Source organism: Panthera leo, chromosome E1, assembly GCF_018350215.1.
Source record: "Panthera leo isolate Ple1 chromosome E1, P.leo_Ple1_pat1.1, whole genome shotgun sequence".
NCBI lineage: Eukaryota > Metazoa > Chordata > Mammalia > Carnivora > Felidae > Panthera > Panthera leo.
Window position 1 is genome coordinate 40,072,607 of NC_056692.1, and position 14,220 is coordinate 40,086,826.

At 51.6% G+C, this 14,220-nt stretch overlaps 1 protein-coding gene across 1 annotated transcript; it reads right to left on the minus strand.

Annotated features, from left to right (window-relative positions):
* Positions 1–7,170: 7,170 nt before the first annotated feature.
* Positions 7,171–10,139, minus strand: KRT16 (keratin 16). Its single transcript, XM_042915220.1, has 8 exons — positions 9,526–10,139; positions 8,968–9,050; positions 8,671–8,827; positions 8,416–8,577; positions 8,198–8,323; positions 7,671–7,891; positions 7,528–7,574; positions 7,171–7,416 (listed from the first exon to the last, which is right to left on the minus strand). The coding sequence occupies exons 1-8, from the start codon at positions 10,069–10,071 to the stop codon at positions 7,316–7,318; spliced, it is 1,443 nt and encodes a 480-aa protein (XP_042771154.1). The 5' UTR covers positions 10,072–10,139; the 3' UTR covers positions 7,171–7,315.
* Positions 10,140–14,220: the final 4,081 nt, after the last annotated feature.

Sequence of the window (14,220 nt, forward strand, 5' to 3'; positions counted from 1 at the left end):
CCTTAGTCATTTGAAAATCATCACTGATGTGTACTCACACATAATGAAGCCAGAAAGGAGTCCAAGAGAGTAAAGACTCTGGGGACAGAACGATGGATGAATGTTTTTGTGTTTTATGTTCCTTTTCTTTTTTAATGTTTATTTTTTAATGTTTATTTATTTTTGAGAGAGAGACAGTGAGAGCCAGGGAGGAGCAGGGTGGGTGGGGGGCGTTGAGACACAGAATCCGAAGCAGGCTCCAGGCTCTGAGCTGTCAGCACAAGGCCCGACGCGGGCCTTGAACTCACGAACCGTGAGATCATGACCTGAGCCGAAGTCGGACACTCAACCGACTGAGCTACCCAGGCGCCCCTGTTTTGTATATTTCTGTTTATGTTGTCACACTATTCATATGGCAGATAAAAGCTGGAAGGAACAAAACCTACCTGTTTTGTGTGTAACAATCCTATAATCGTAGGAGAGAAAGTGACCCCAGGCCCCAGCAATGTGTTCACAGGGAGTCAAGTTAGAAGAGGACTCTCTTTCTAAATAGCTGACATCTTTGCTGTAACACCCCTTGACCTGCTCAGAGCCCTTCAGGGGTCCTGGACTGTCGGGAAAAGGGGGACGCAAAAGGTCCTCCCGTGGCAGTGACCACGCAGTACATCAGAGGAAAGGCCACATAAAGCTCTCTACTTTCTCGGTGCCTCAGCTCTTGCTGACCAGGCTCCCATCCTTCCACTGCTCAGGAGGACACTCAATTTCTCTTCCATGCAGCTCTTTTCAACACCTACCATGGCGGCTGCCTTGTACCAACATGGCAAGGGGCGCGTGGGATCAGAGAAGTCCTGTCCTCAAGAAACTTGCTTCTGAGGGGCGCCTGTGTGGCTCAGTCGGTGAAGCGTCTCACTTCGACTCAGGTGCTCGCTCGGTTCGTGAGTTCAAGCCCCACATAGGGCTTTGTGCTGACAGTGCAGAGCCTGCTTGGGATTCTCCCTCCTTCTCAATCTCTGCCTGTCCCCGACTTGTGCTCTCTCTCTCTCTCTCTCTCTCTCTCTCAGTGAATGGATAAACTTTAAAAACGAGAAACAAACCCTCTTCTGAGAAGATTCCGTGGAGACCTGAAAGAGCAGAGGTCTATACCCCAAACCCATGGCTTGACTCCACAAATCCTTACTGAGTGTCCCACACATGCAGGGTGCTAAGGGTTGTGGGAAACAGCAAAACAAAGAGCTTCCTCTGTGTTTATGTTTCAGGGAGCTGTTGGAAGGTCTCAAACAACAAGCCTCGGAGGTGGGAAGGCAAACATAAGAAATTGCTTATCTCAGACACAAGGAGGGACACTGTGCTTTTTATAGCTCTAGGAAACAATGGGCCCAAAGAAGGCAAAACCTGACGGGCTTACCACTCATTCATTTACATCAGCAGATACACTTTATGGGCTATCATTAATTCTCACCCCAGCCATTGTTTTAGCTCTTTATGCAATTATCGAAAGCAATATTTCACAAACTTTGACACTAACTCAAGCACAAAGAATCTGAGGGTGTGTTCAAAATAAAGTTACAAGAACGTTCTGGAGCACTCCACTGCCTCCTCTCAGGTGCCAGGATCTCACAGAGTGGGAAAGGCCATCTGATTTGGGACTGGAATCTTAGCTTGGGAAATCCAGGCAGCAAGACATTTCCGAATAGAGAAGCCAGTTTGCTCATACTTCTGCCTTGATATCATCCTTTAAGGGGGTTCATGTTTTATTTCCACAGGATACAATAATGAAAGGGAGAAACATGGTTCCTGCTCTCAGGGAATTTTACTAACTAGCTAGGAGACCCTAACAAAGGTTTTTTGGGGGTTTTTGTGTTTGGCAGCCCAGGCCAGGATGCTCTCTCTATGTGAGGGTCTTTCCATAACGTCAGATTTAAAAGTGACAGATGAACCAATTAACCAAAAAGATTTTGGGGACACCTGGGTGGCTCAGTCCATTGAGCATCCAACTTCAGCTCAGATCATGATCTCGAGGTTCGTAAGTTCAAGTCCTGCATCGGGCTCTGTGCTGTCAGTGCAGAGTCTGCTTCGGATCCTCTGCCCCTCCCCTGCTCTTTCTCTCTCTCTCTCTCTCTCAAATAAACATTTTATTTTTTTAATTTTTTTTCATTTATTTTTGAGAGAGTGAGACAAAGTGAGAAAAGGGAGAGGAGCAGAGAGAGAGGGAGACACAGAATCCAAAGCAGGCTCCAGCAGGCTCAACACGGGGCTCGAACCCGCAAACCGTGAGATCATAACCTGAGCTGAAGTCAGACACTTAACTGACTGAGCCACCCAGGCGCCCCTCAAAAATAAACATTTTAAAGAAAAGAGATTTTTAAAAGATAACACCCAAAGTTGGTGAGCAGGTTTTGAAATAGGCACCCTCATTCCCTGCTGGAAAGTACGTAAATTGGTACCACTTCTCTTTAAATCAATTTGACGGCACAAGTCAAGATCCTTAAAACATTTGTTATCCTCTCACCTAATCATTACACTTATGAGAATTAAGCCTGAGGAAATAATGCAAAATATTTGTAAAAGCTTTATGCAGAAAGATGTCATTGTTGTATTATTTTAATTTGCCACAGCAACAACAAAAAACAGTGGAAACAGCATTACACATATAACACTTCTCTTAAAATATTAATAAAAATCAGGGGCTCCTGTGTGCCTCAGTCGGTTAAACACCCAACTCTTGATTTCCGGTCAGGTCATGATCTCACAGTTAGTGACTTCAGGCCCATGTCGGGGCTCCCTGTCATCTTTCAGCACAGGGCCTGTTTGGGATTCTCTCTCCCTCTCTCTCTGCCTCTCCCCTGCTTGTGCACATGCACACATGCTCTCTTTTTCAAAATAAATAAACTTCCAAAAAAATATTAATAAAAATCAAATGCAAAACAGTATAGTGTGGTTGTAGATAGATAGATAGATAGATAGATAGATAGATAGATCTGTAATATATATGTGAAAGAAATTCACCAAAATGTTATTAGTGATTGCCTTTGGGTACTGGGATTTGGGGTTCAGCTGAATCATAAACTCACCTATGGCCTGGAAGACAGGATCGTTGACCATAAAAAAGGAGACATGTCTACTGAACAACCAACAATGATTATGGATTGCAGAGTGATGAATCAGACTCAGCAGACTTGAAAGATGAAAAATATTTTGCCATGTATAAAGCAGGGACTCTGGATGACACTGGAGGTTAAATGTATCATTTATCACCACCCCTCTAGACATCCCTAAAATTAGCATAAATGGATAAAGCGTGTATTAGACAAAGAGACCAGGAGAAGGGATTATAGTATGAAAGTTTTGGAATCTGGAAAACAAACAAACAAAAAATAATCTTGGCGCTTTCCCAGGGAGAAGCCAAGAAGCAAGCAGATTCACACAGCAGGACCCTGGGAAGCTTCTGGAATAGGAGGCACCAGGCACATCTGAAAGGGGAGTGCACATGGGCTGAAAGGAGGAAGACAAATGGGTCAAAAGTTCATATAAAAATCAGTGAGACCTCCATAGCTCCTTTCTACCCCAACCTCTGATGCCAATAACTCCTCCTTATCCCAGGAGAAGCTGGGGGTGCACTCTGGAGAATTTACCCAGAAGGACTAAACCTTGAGAGACCAAGCACAGCTAACAGTGGGGACAATAAACTGATATAAGTCAGATTAACTGAGACTGAGACTCTTTCAGTCCCCTTCCTCCACATAGCTTCCTGAAAGCTGGTAGCTCTTCCTTCCTGAGGAAGACCCTACCCAAGAGAAAAAGCCTACAGATACTGACATTTGGGGTCCCCCCCATAAAACAGCATATTCTGCACCAGATTATTCTATAGTGAGACTCACTGGGGGAAAGCCCCCCTACTGTACACACACACACTTGCATTCCTTACCCATTCCCTACACACTTCTTACCCTACCCATAAATATTAGTAGACAACCAAGAACCCCAGACATTTGAGGGAAACCTCTGACATAAAGGACGGAGATGAGACAAACCAGGAAAAAGGCAGCTGAGAGGAAATTGAAATGATGACGGAAATGGAAGAAATGTTAAAGCCCTGATCAATAGGGTTAATGAGGTAAGAGGAAATCTTGGATCTTCAAACAAGAACAAGAGACTATTTTTAAAAAGTATCCAGAGTTATAGGGTACTAAAAATATATCTGATATTTTAAAAACTAAATCATAAGATTAGATGGTAAAGTTTAGGAAAATCTCAGAAAGTCAAAAAAAAGAGAAGGTAGAAGAAAAATAGAATGAAATACATAGGAAAAGGAGGAGTTCCAGAAGGAGAGAAAATGGCGGGGGGTGGGGGGATCATTAAATAAACATTCAAGAAAATTTCCCAGAAGTAAAGAACATGAATTTATATGCTGAAAGATTCTGCCAAGTGCCCAATCCAACAGATCCACACAGCCACATCGAGGGAGAACATGTGATACTGCAGCCTGCTAGAGAGAAAGAGAAGAGCCTAAAAGCTCTGGGGTTAGGGATAGGAATAGGATAACATAAAAGATCTAGAATCAAAACAGTATTAGACTTCTCAGTAGCAACACTGGAAGCCAGGACGCAGTGATACGATACCTTCAAAATACTGAGGGAAATTTATTTGCAACCAAGAATTCCATACCCAGCCAAACTATCAGTCAAGAATGAGAGTAGACTCATGATGTTTTCAGACATGAAACGTCTATGAATCCTTCCCCAGGAAACTGCCAGAGGATGTGTTTCACTAAAATGAAGGGGGAAGAAAAGAAAAGGGAAGACATGGGATCCAGGAAACAGGGAAGCAATGGAGGAAGAAGGGATGTCCACAAGGACAGTGAAGGAAGATTTCGGGATGACAGGAGACATAGAGAGTGCCCAGAACATGCTGGGACAGGATGCAGGACAGCAGGTTCCAAAGAGTAATATCTTCAAGAAGATAAAACTTATGAAATACTCAGTGTTTTAACATGTTAGGAGGAGATCTATATTTCTGGCAGTGAATTAGGGAATAAATTTAGGATAAGTACATAGAAAACCTCAGCAAATTGAAAAAGAGATGTTTATCCCAAAGAAATCTAACATAGCATAAAATGTTTTTGGACTGTAAATAATAGTTAAATAGTCATGATAATGTAAAATTAAACATTTACTAATGAAAATAGCATATATTGAAAGTATAGGAAGAAGTAGGGAGCGGCCATGCTGTACAAGAGAGCTGAATCCCTCTCCTTCAGAGTGGGAAGTCAAGCAATTAGAAAAAAAATTGAAAAAAAAATCAAGAAATGGTAGTATAAGCCTGTGGTTTAGAAATAAGGCAGTGGCTCAGTTGGCTGAGCGTCTGACTTTCGGCTCAGGTCATGATCTCACGGTTCGTGAGTTTGAGCCCCACGTCGGGCTCTGTGCTAACAGCTCAGAGCCTGGAACTAGCTTCGAATTCTGTGTCTCCTCTCTCTGCCTCTCCCCAGCTTGTGCTCTCTCTCAATAATAAATAAAAACACTTTAAAAAATTATAGAAATAAGGCAAACGGGGCACCTGGGTGGCTCAGTTGGTTGAGTATCTAACTTCAGTTCAGGTCATGATCTCAAGGTTTGTGAGTTCAAGCCCCACACCGGGCTCTGTGCTGACAGCTCAGAGCCTGGAGCCTGCTTCGGAATCTGTGTCTCCCTCTCTCTCTCTGCCCCTCTCCTGCTCATGCTCTGTCTCTCTCTCTCCTTCAAAAATAAAATAAACATTAAAAAAATTTTTTAAGAAATAAGGCAAATGCTGGGGCACTTGGGTGGCTCAGTTGGTTAAGCATCAGCTCAGGTCATGATCTCACAGTTCATGGGTTTGAGCCCCGCGTCGGGCTCTGTGCTGACAGCTCAGAGCCTGGAGCCTGCTTCGGATTCTGTGTCTCCCTCTCTCTGCCCCTTCCCCAGCTCCCACTCTTGCCTCTTCTCCGGTTCACTTTCTCTCTCTCTCTCTCTCTCTCTCTCTCTCTCTCTCTCTGTCAAAAATAAATAAAAATTTAAAAAATTAATTTAAAGAAATTAGGCAAATGCCAAAAGTAATAGCTAAGAGTTGAAAGTGAGAAGTGGGAATGGAGGCATGGGACACAGCCTCGGGATGGCTCTTTTTTATAGAAAGACTTATGTGATACATATATAACTTTGATTTTGTACATTAAATTTTTTTAATATGGAAAGCACCCATGGTGTGGGATGGGATGGTTGACTCAAGGATACAGAGCAGGGCCAGGCAGAAAAGCACCCAAGTGGGTTGAGACAGAGGGTCAAGCATTGGAGGGGAAAGAGAACATCACAGGTGATTAAACAGTAGAGTCCTGATCGTGTCCGCATACTTGAACTTGGCCATATTCTTTCTAGAGAGCCCAGCACGTAGAAATGGGGCTGGGAGAGACGGACAGCAAGGGGCCCAGTCAGTTATCCTGTGCCGAGCTCTAGGGAGAGAGGCAGCAGGTCTGAACATGGGGGGGTGGAGGGTGGTGATGAAGCAGGGCAAGGGTGACAGATGTTTCCCAGGGGACCCCTCGCACTCAGTCTCCTGCCTGATGACAAGCAGGGGCTGATAAGGGGTGAAGAGGAGGACAAGTTGGGAGAAAAAAGTTCAGTCCTAACCACGGACACCATCCCCAAGGCGAAGGCTCTCTTTTCTACCGCCCAACACAAAACTTGTGTAATGTGAGGAGCCAAAGGGTAGAGTTAAGAGCTCAAGCTTTGGAGTCTTTGGGTTAAAATACCTAAAACGAGAGAGCGGCATTTAAAAAAAAAAAAAAAAAAAAAAGCGTGGCCTCCGTAACCAGACAGCAGGGCTTGAACCACAATCATGCCTCTTAGGATCCACATGACTTTGCGAAAGTTACTTAACCCCTCTGAATGGCAGAGCTGTCTCCATTCCAAACCCAGCCTCACCACACCCACCTCACAGGGTGACTGTCAACACGTGGGAGCTCCTTCCCCTCCTGCGTCCCACCTCCCACGCCCACGATATGGGGGGGGGGGGGGGGGGGGCAAGGCGGCGGGGGAGTCTTCGGGAAAGACCCCACCAGTATTACTGAGCTTTGCTGTGTCCTGGACCCGTCAGGATGTGGGGTCCGAGAAGGCCTCGGGGAGACGCCTTCAACCCCCTCCCATTTGTTCAAGAACAGAGACCACACAGGTTTGCGTCAACCGGAAAGTCAGCTTTATTAGCCCACCACCAGCAGAGGGGGAGGGGAGACAGCTTGGGGACCGCGCTGGGAGGACAGGGCCCTGACGCAGGCCTTCAGGAGGTTGGGGCCGGCGGGCGGGCAGGAGGCTCCGGAAGAGGCAGCTCATTGCTTGGAGTTCGGGCCCTGGCTGAAGCTGGACGAGCCCTGCTCCTTGAGGATGGGCCGGGTCTGGTAGCCAGAGGGGGACGAGGAGGAGGAGAAGACTGTGGGGGAGAGGCGAGGGGGTGAGAAGGGTTCTGGGAGCTTAGAGGCCCCACACAAGGAGAAGGGAGGGCTGGGGGCTCAGGGGCACCCGGGAGCCTCAAGGGTCTTACCGTTGTGGGAAGAAAAGGACTGGCTGGACGCTTGCTGAGAGGAGAGGCTGCAGGGGAGAAAAGGCGGAGCAGTTAGACGCGCTGGGAGCGGCGGGGCTGCAGGGGCTGCGGCGCAGGACCCGGAAGGAGGGCAGTGCACTCACTGAGCATCCTCGCCCTCCAGCAGGCGGCGGTAGGTGGCGATCTCCTGCTCCAGCCGCGTCTTCACGTCCAGCAGGATCTTGTACTCCTGGTTCTGCTGCTCCATCTCGCAGCGCAGCTGGGCCAGCTGCTCCTCCACGCTGCCGATCAGGTCCTGGATCTGGGCCAGCTGCATGCAGTAGCGGCCTTTGGTCTCCTCCAGGCTGCTCTCCAGGGACGCTTTCTGTGAGTGGGGGAAAGGGAAAGAGTCAACAGAGGGGATCATTACTCCCCCCCACCCCAGGCCTCTGGGCATGTTCCTGAGAGGTACATGGATTTTGGTCCCAGCTGGGCTACTGATGGGCCAGACGATGTGGAGAAAAGTCACTCCGTTGTTCTGGGCCTTAATTTCTGTGTCTATATAATGGGTACAATGACCCCTCCATCCCACTCCTGGGAAAAGAGGGGCGGAACTGTATTGTGGCAACATTGAGGGGCCGGCGGCATTACTGGTGACTTGGGGACTGCGGCGAGCCGGGGTCCTTCATACCATGCTGAGCTGGGACTGCAGTTCAATCTCCAGGCCCTGGAACACCCTCCGGAGCTCGGTCACCTCCGTGCGGCCACTCTGCACCAGTTCGCTGTTTGAGGCCACTTCCTTGTTCAGCTCCTCGGTCTGAGACAGGAAAAGAGGAGCAGGTGTGAGGCACCCTAGAGGTGACCCCTGGCTGGGAAGTCCTGCAGGAGAGCTGAGCGCCTGAGCCCCACCTTGCTCAGGAACCAGGCCTCCGCGTCTCTGCGGTTCTTCTCCGCCATCTGTTCGTACTGGTCGCGCATCTCGTTCAGGATGCGGCTCAGGTCCACACCGGGGGCGGCGTCCATCTCCACACTGACGTCCCCGCCAGTCTGACCCCGCAGGGCAAGCATCTCCTAGGAAGGGATGGTGGGAGATGACCAGCTCAGCTGAGCCCTTTCCTGGCCCCTGAACCGGCCTCCCGCTGCCAACACCAGCAGCGACCTCACCTCCTCGTGGTTCTTCTTCAGGAAGGCCAGCTCCTCCTTCAGCCCTTCGATCTGCATCTCCAGGTCGGTCCTGGCCAGGGTCAGCTCGTCCAGCACCCTGCGCAGGCCGTTGATGTCGGCCTCCACGCTCTGGCGCAGGGCCAGCTCGTGCTCATACCTGGCAGGACAGAGGTCGAGGCATCAGGCTCCATCTGCGAGGCCTCTGAGGTTCAAAACCAACAGCCCCACAGCTTGCCCACCACCCCCCCCAACCCCCGCCCTCTGCACCACACTCCGCCCACCACAGCGGTGGCTCACTTGGTCCTAAAGTCATCGGCTGCCAGCCTGGCATTGTCAATCTGCAGAATGGGCTGAGCGTTCTCGATGGTGGCCGTGATGATCTACAGAGAAGGTAAAAGGACAGGCCTCGTTAGCCAAGACCCCAAAGCTCGGGGGTGAAGAGCAGAGAGGGGAGGATACAGTGTCCCCAAACTTGAGGGTCGCCTGGCTGGCGAGTCAGGCCCTACACTCTTCCATCCAGCCAGCCTGGGTGTCTTTTGCAGCCGGCTCAGGGTGCGCGGAGGGAGGCCCCCCCGGCTCCTACCACCCCATCCTCGGCCCCAGGCTGAGAGAAGCTGAGGGAGCAACGCAAAAATCACTTGCAGGGAATAAGAGAGTCAGGGCTCCAGCCAAGCTCGGACAGCTGGATGCTGAAAAGGGACCCTCTGCCAGCAATGCGGAGTGGCCTCTGTCTACTCCCCCAAGGTGGCCTCACTCTCCCAGTTTGTGAAACAAAGATGCTAGAAAGTGATTTCTAAGGGCCGCTGAAGCCATGGCCTGTCGCAACCACCAGGGTCGCCCGCCTGGCCCACACACCTTGTTCCTCAGGTCCTCGATGGTCTTGAAGTAGGGGCTGTAGTCCTTGACCTCACTGGGCCGCTGCCTCTGGTACCAGTCGCGGATCTTCACCTCCAGGTCGGCGTTGGCCTCCTCCAGGGCGCGCACCTTGTCCAGGTAGGAGGCCAGCCGGTCGTTGAGGTTCTGCATGGTGAGCTTCTCGTTGCCGGAGAGGAGGCCGCCATCACCCCCTCCAAAGCCAGCGCCGAAGCCACCACCGAAGCCAGCACCAAGGCCACCTCCAAAGCCAGCACCAAGGCCACCACCATATCCTCCACCAAAGGCGCTACCCAGGGCCCCACCAAAGCTGCTGCTGCTGCTGAAGCCGCCGCCGTAGCCGCCCCCCAGGCCGCAGGCCCCCCCGGAGGAGTAGCGGGAGGAGGAGACAGACAGGCCCCCGTAGGCGCTGGGGGCCCGGCAGGACCCTCCGGCCAGCACGGAGGACATGCGGCTGGAGCCGCCCCCGATGCCGCAGGAGCCCTTCATGGAGCTGGAGGAGGTGAACTGGCGGCTGCAGGTGGTCATGATGCCAGGAGGGAGGTGAGTGAGCGAGCGAGCGAGCGAGGCGGCAGAGAGGAGAGAGAGGTGCTCAGGGAGGCTGGGAGGATGCTGGGGCAGCTCAAACCCCCGGAACATTTATAGGCGCCGGGGAGGGCGGGGCCTCCCGACTGCTGAAGGAGGGTTCCCCTGCCTGTTTCATCACACCAGGTCCCATCCAACTCCCCACTCCGGATCAGGATTATTCAGCCCGGGGTCGACTCACTTCACTGGGTGCTGCTCGGAGTTCCCACCCAGCTCCGGGGGTGTGGGGCCGAGAGAAAAACTCACAAACACCAGTCGGCCGTGACTCAGGCTGGGCGGCGGGAACCGGCTCTCGTTCCCGGAGCCTAAGGGGCCAGCGGGGCCTTGGCACAGGCAGTTTTGTGGCGGCTGCGTCCCCAGGCGGTGAGTCAGCCCGTGAAGGACTCCCTGCCCCACGGTGACAGCCTTGGCTGAGAAAGGCCTCACCGATGCCGGCCTGGGGCCGCCTCAGGATGTGCTGTGGGGATCCTGCCTGCCCGGCTCTGAACAAGGAGAGCTGGGTTCATGGTCTAACTTTGCTTTGCTCTCTGTGTGACCTGAGGCCCCCTTGCCTCCCCTCTCTGGGCCTCTGTGTCCCCTCAGTAAAGTGACAAAGCTGGACTGCCTGATCGTGGAGTCCCTTCTAGTTCTAAAAATTCTCGGGGCGCCTGGGTGGCTCAGTCGGTTAAGTGTCCGACTTCGGCTCAGGTCATGATCTCACGGTCCGTGGGTTCGAGGCGCACGTCAGGCACTGTGCTAACATCTCAGAGCCTGGAGACTCCTTCAGACTCCGTGTCTCCCTCTCTCTCTCTGCCCCTCCCCTGTGTGCTCTTTCTCTCTCTCAAAAATAAATAAATATTTTTTTAAAGTAGTTGTTGTTTTTTTTAATTCTCTGACTCTCTTTCCCTTTTTGGATCAGATCCAGTGTCAGAGGCTGCCTTTGAGCCCCCAGAGTCATCAGAAGCATTGGGTACCATGGGACCAGTATGTACCATTGAGCCAGGCGGGTGTCGGCTCGAATCCCCGCTCTGCCCCTTACAAGCTATGCAGCGTAAGCCATCCTTTAGCCCCTCTGGGTCTCAGTTTTCTCATCTGTAGAAGTGGAGGACACAACACAGAAGGACCTACACACAGAACCCCACTGGCCACTCCCCAATGGTGGCCCGGCCCCTCAGTTCCCTATGCCTCCTTTGCAGTTAGGTGCCCCCTCACCTGCCTCCTCACACCCACCTCTGCCCTCTGGCACCTCCCTCCCACAACCTCACCCTCTCCTCTTTACCCCAACACTCCCACCCTTTGAGCAGCCCACCCCCAATGCATTGCTCTACCTAGTCGTGGATGCCCATCATGAACTGTGGTGGGAGGGAGTCCCCGTCCTGCCATTAGTGCCGTGTGTGACCCCTGACCCCACCAGGAGCCTCTGAGTCCCCACACTGCATCCAAGGCTCTGTTCCCAACGCTTTCCTTTCAAATGTCCATAGATTCCAGGCTGGGCTGGACAGCTTCCTTCGTTCAGTTGAGAAGAGGGGGAAGGTGACCTCTCTGGTCACATCTGCCGTGCTCCAGTATTGTATGGAGTGCCCTACACGTGCCACACAGTTTGTGAGAGGCAATGTTCCCGCCACAGGTTCACAGACGAGGGAGCTGGTAGGTTAAGTGGGCTTCCCAAGGCACCAGTCAACAGCGAGCTGAGGTTTGAACCCCTGCCCGTCTGCTGGCCCAGTCCGAGCCCTTCGCGCCATCCTCAACCACCCTCTCTGTGCATCTCCAACGTGCATCATTGTCTTGAATTCACCTTGCGAAGTCGGGAGGAGAGAGGGAGACTCAGAGGGAGGGAGTGATTCCCCCAACGTCACTCGGCTTTAAGTTGTAGAGGCAGGATTAGAACCCAGGCTCAGGGCATCTCCACTCGCCCACGATGCCTTGCAGGCTGGGACCAGGTACATCCATTCTCATTTACCTCCCACAGTACCTGGAATGAGCTCTTCCCACAGTGGGCATGACCTTGGCCTCAGGGCTGGAGGCAGGATTAGGGAGCTCTGAACCCAAAAGCTGAGGATTCTTCAGGGTGCTCTGGGGGGTGACACACAGAACTGGCCACTGTCCTTGTTCTAAAGTGCCTCCGTGGCCCCAGAGGAGCCAGAAGAAGGCTTGCCTTGGCCTGAGCACTGCTGGGTGATATTACTGGAACCTAGGAACAGGAAATTCTGTCTCAGCATAACCAGGACTTTGCTGCTGCCATATCGCGCCCCATCAGTCACTCAGCTTGTAGGAACAGGGCCCAGAGGTCTGAGCAGAGCTGGCACCCAACACACGCCTTCAGGGCCAGGCCTGGGAGACAGAACCCGATGCTCCTGCTCCCCTCTCCCAACACCAAACATGGGCAAAGTGGGTCCTGGAATCTTGGACAAAAACCTTGCCATCCCGGTGTCAGGATGGGCCTAGAGTTCAGGTCCAACCACAGACTCATTACCCTCGGAACTAAAAATGACTCTTGGGGGTGCCTGGGTGGCTCAGTTTGTTGAGTGTCCAGCTCTTGTTCCAGCTCAGGTCATGATCCCGGGTCATGGGATCGAACCTCATGTCAGGCTCTGAGCGGATTGTGGAGCCTGCTTAAGATTCTCTCTCAAAAAAAAGAAGAAAGAAAGAAAGAAAGAAAGAAAGAAAGAAAGAAGAAAGAAAGAAAGAAAAGAAAAAAGATATTCTCTCTCTCTCTCTCTCTCTCTCTCTCTCTCGCAGCAACATAGATGGACCTAGAGAACATTATGCTGCTAAGTCAGACTGAGAAAGAAAAAAAAAGATTTTTTTCTCTCTCTCTCCCTCTGCCCGCTCCCCCGGTCACATTTTCTCTCTCTTTTAAAAAAATAAAAATAAAAATCACCTTTGAGGCCACCAAGCCCCATGCAGAGAGAGAGACTTGTCCCAGGTTAAATACAAGCAGAAACTCGAACCCGGCACCAGCACTGTTCCTGAGCTTTACACCGACTCTCCCTGTGGTCTCTGGGATGTCCTCCTTCTCTGCCTCAGCCCACCCTCCACCACCCTCTCTTCTTTTTTTTTTTTTAATTTTTATATATTTCTGAGAGAGAGAGAGAGAGAGAGAGAGAGAGCTTGTGCAAGCAGGGATAGGGGCAGACAGAGACAGAGACACAGAATCCAAAGCAGGCTCCAGGCTCTGAGCTATCATCACAGAGCCCAACGGGGGCTTGAACTCACAAACCATGAGATCATGACGTGAGCTGAAGCTGGACGCTTAACCGACTGAGCCACCCAGGCTCCCTCCCTTCTAATTGGATCCCTGCCCCTCCACCATTCCTAGAGTCAGTGTGGGATTGCACATGAGCCCAGCACTGATGCTTGGGGACCTGCATGGGCTGAGAAGCTACAGGAAGTTACCAACCAACCCATCAACCCACTCAGTCAACACTGCAGACCAAGCACCCACCGTGTGCCTGGCACCCAGGGCATGGGGGCTGGGGAAGATGATGACATAGTTTCTGACCTTGGAACCTATCATTTGGTCCCGGACAGAAAACTAAGGCCGGGAATGCAGCACTGCATGGCAGGAAGCCCTGGGGTGTTTGGCCCACAGGATGCCACTGGGTAAGTGTTACCCAACGCTAAGCCTCAGCAGTAAAGGAGGGAATATCAACAGAGGCTCCATCTGGGCCTCAGAAGATCTGAATTGGCAGAGAAAGACCAAGGGTCACATTTCCGGCGTGCCAGCGAGGCAAACCTACCCAAGGTTGCTGAGAGCCAGGAGCACTAGGTCTGTGGGCACAGAGCACAGACTCCAACCAAACTTGCATGTCTCCAGGCAGCGGGTTCCTTCCCCCACCCAGGCCTCTTCCCTCTCTCCTTCACCTACCCCGTCTCAGGTATGATGAGGTCATCTCATACCTGAGTTGGCCAGGAAATATCATTGGCCAATGCACGCCTCAACGTGCAATGACTCCCCAACCCGACTGAGCACCAGGATCCCCACACAGATTCCCGACCCTGCTCTGACCCACTGTATCAGCATCGCCCAGGACAAGCCTGTTCGTGGGGACGTTTTACGAGCTCATAGGGAATTCTGGAGACCAGCCAGGCTGGGAAGCAGGAGAAGAAGGG

Coding starts and splice junctions, on each gene's coding strand:
- KRT16 (XM_042915220.1), bottom strand. CDS start 10,071: ATGACCACCTGCAGCCGCCAGTTCACCTCCTCCAGCTCCATGAAGGGC. Junction 8,828..8,967: donor GCCGATGACTTTAGGACCAA/GTGAGCCACCGC, acceptor CTGTCCTGCCAG/GTATGAGCACGAGCTGGCCC. Junction 8,324..8,415: donor AGGCCTGGTTCCTGAGCAAG/GTGGGGCTCAGG, acceptor TTCCTGTCTCAG/ACCGAGGAGCTGAACAAGGA.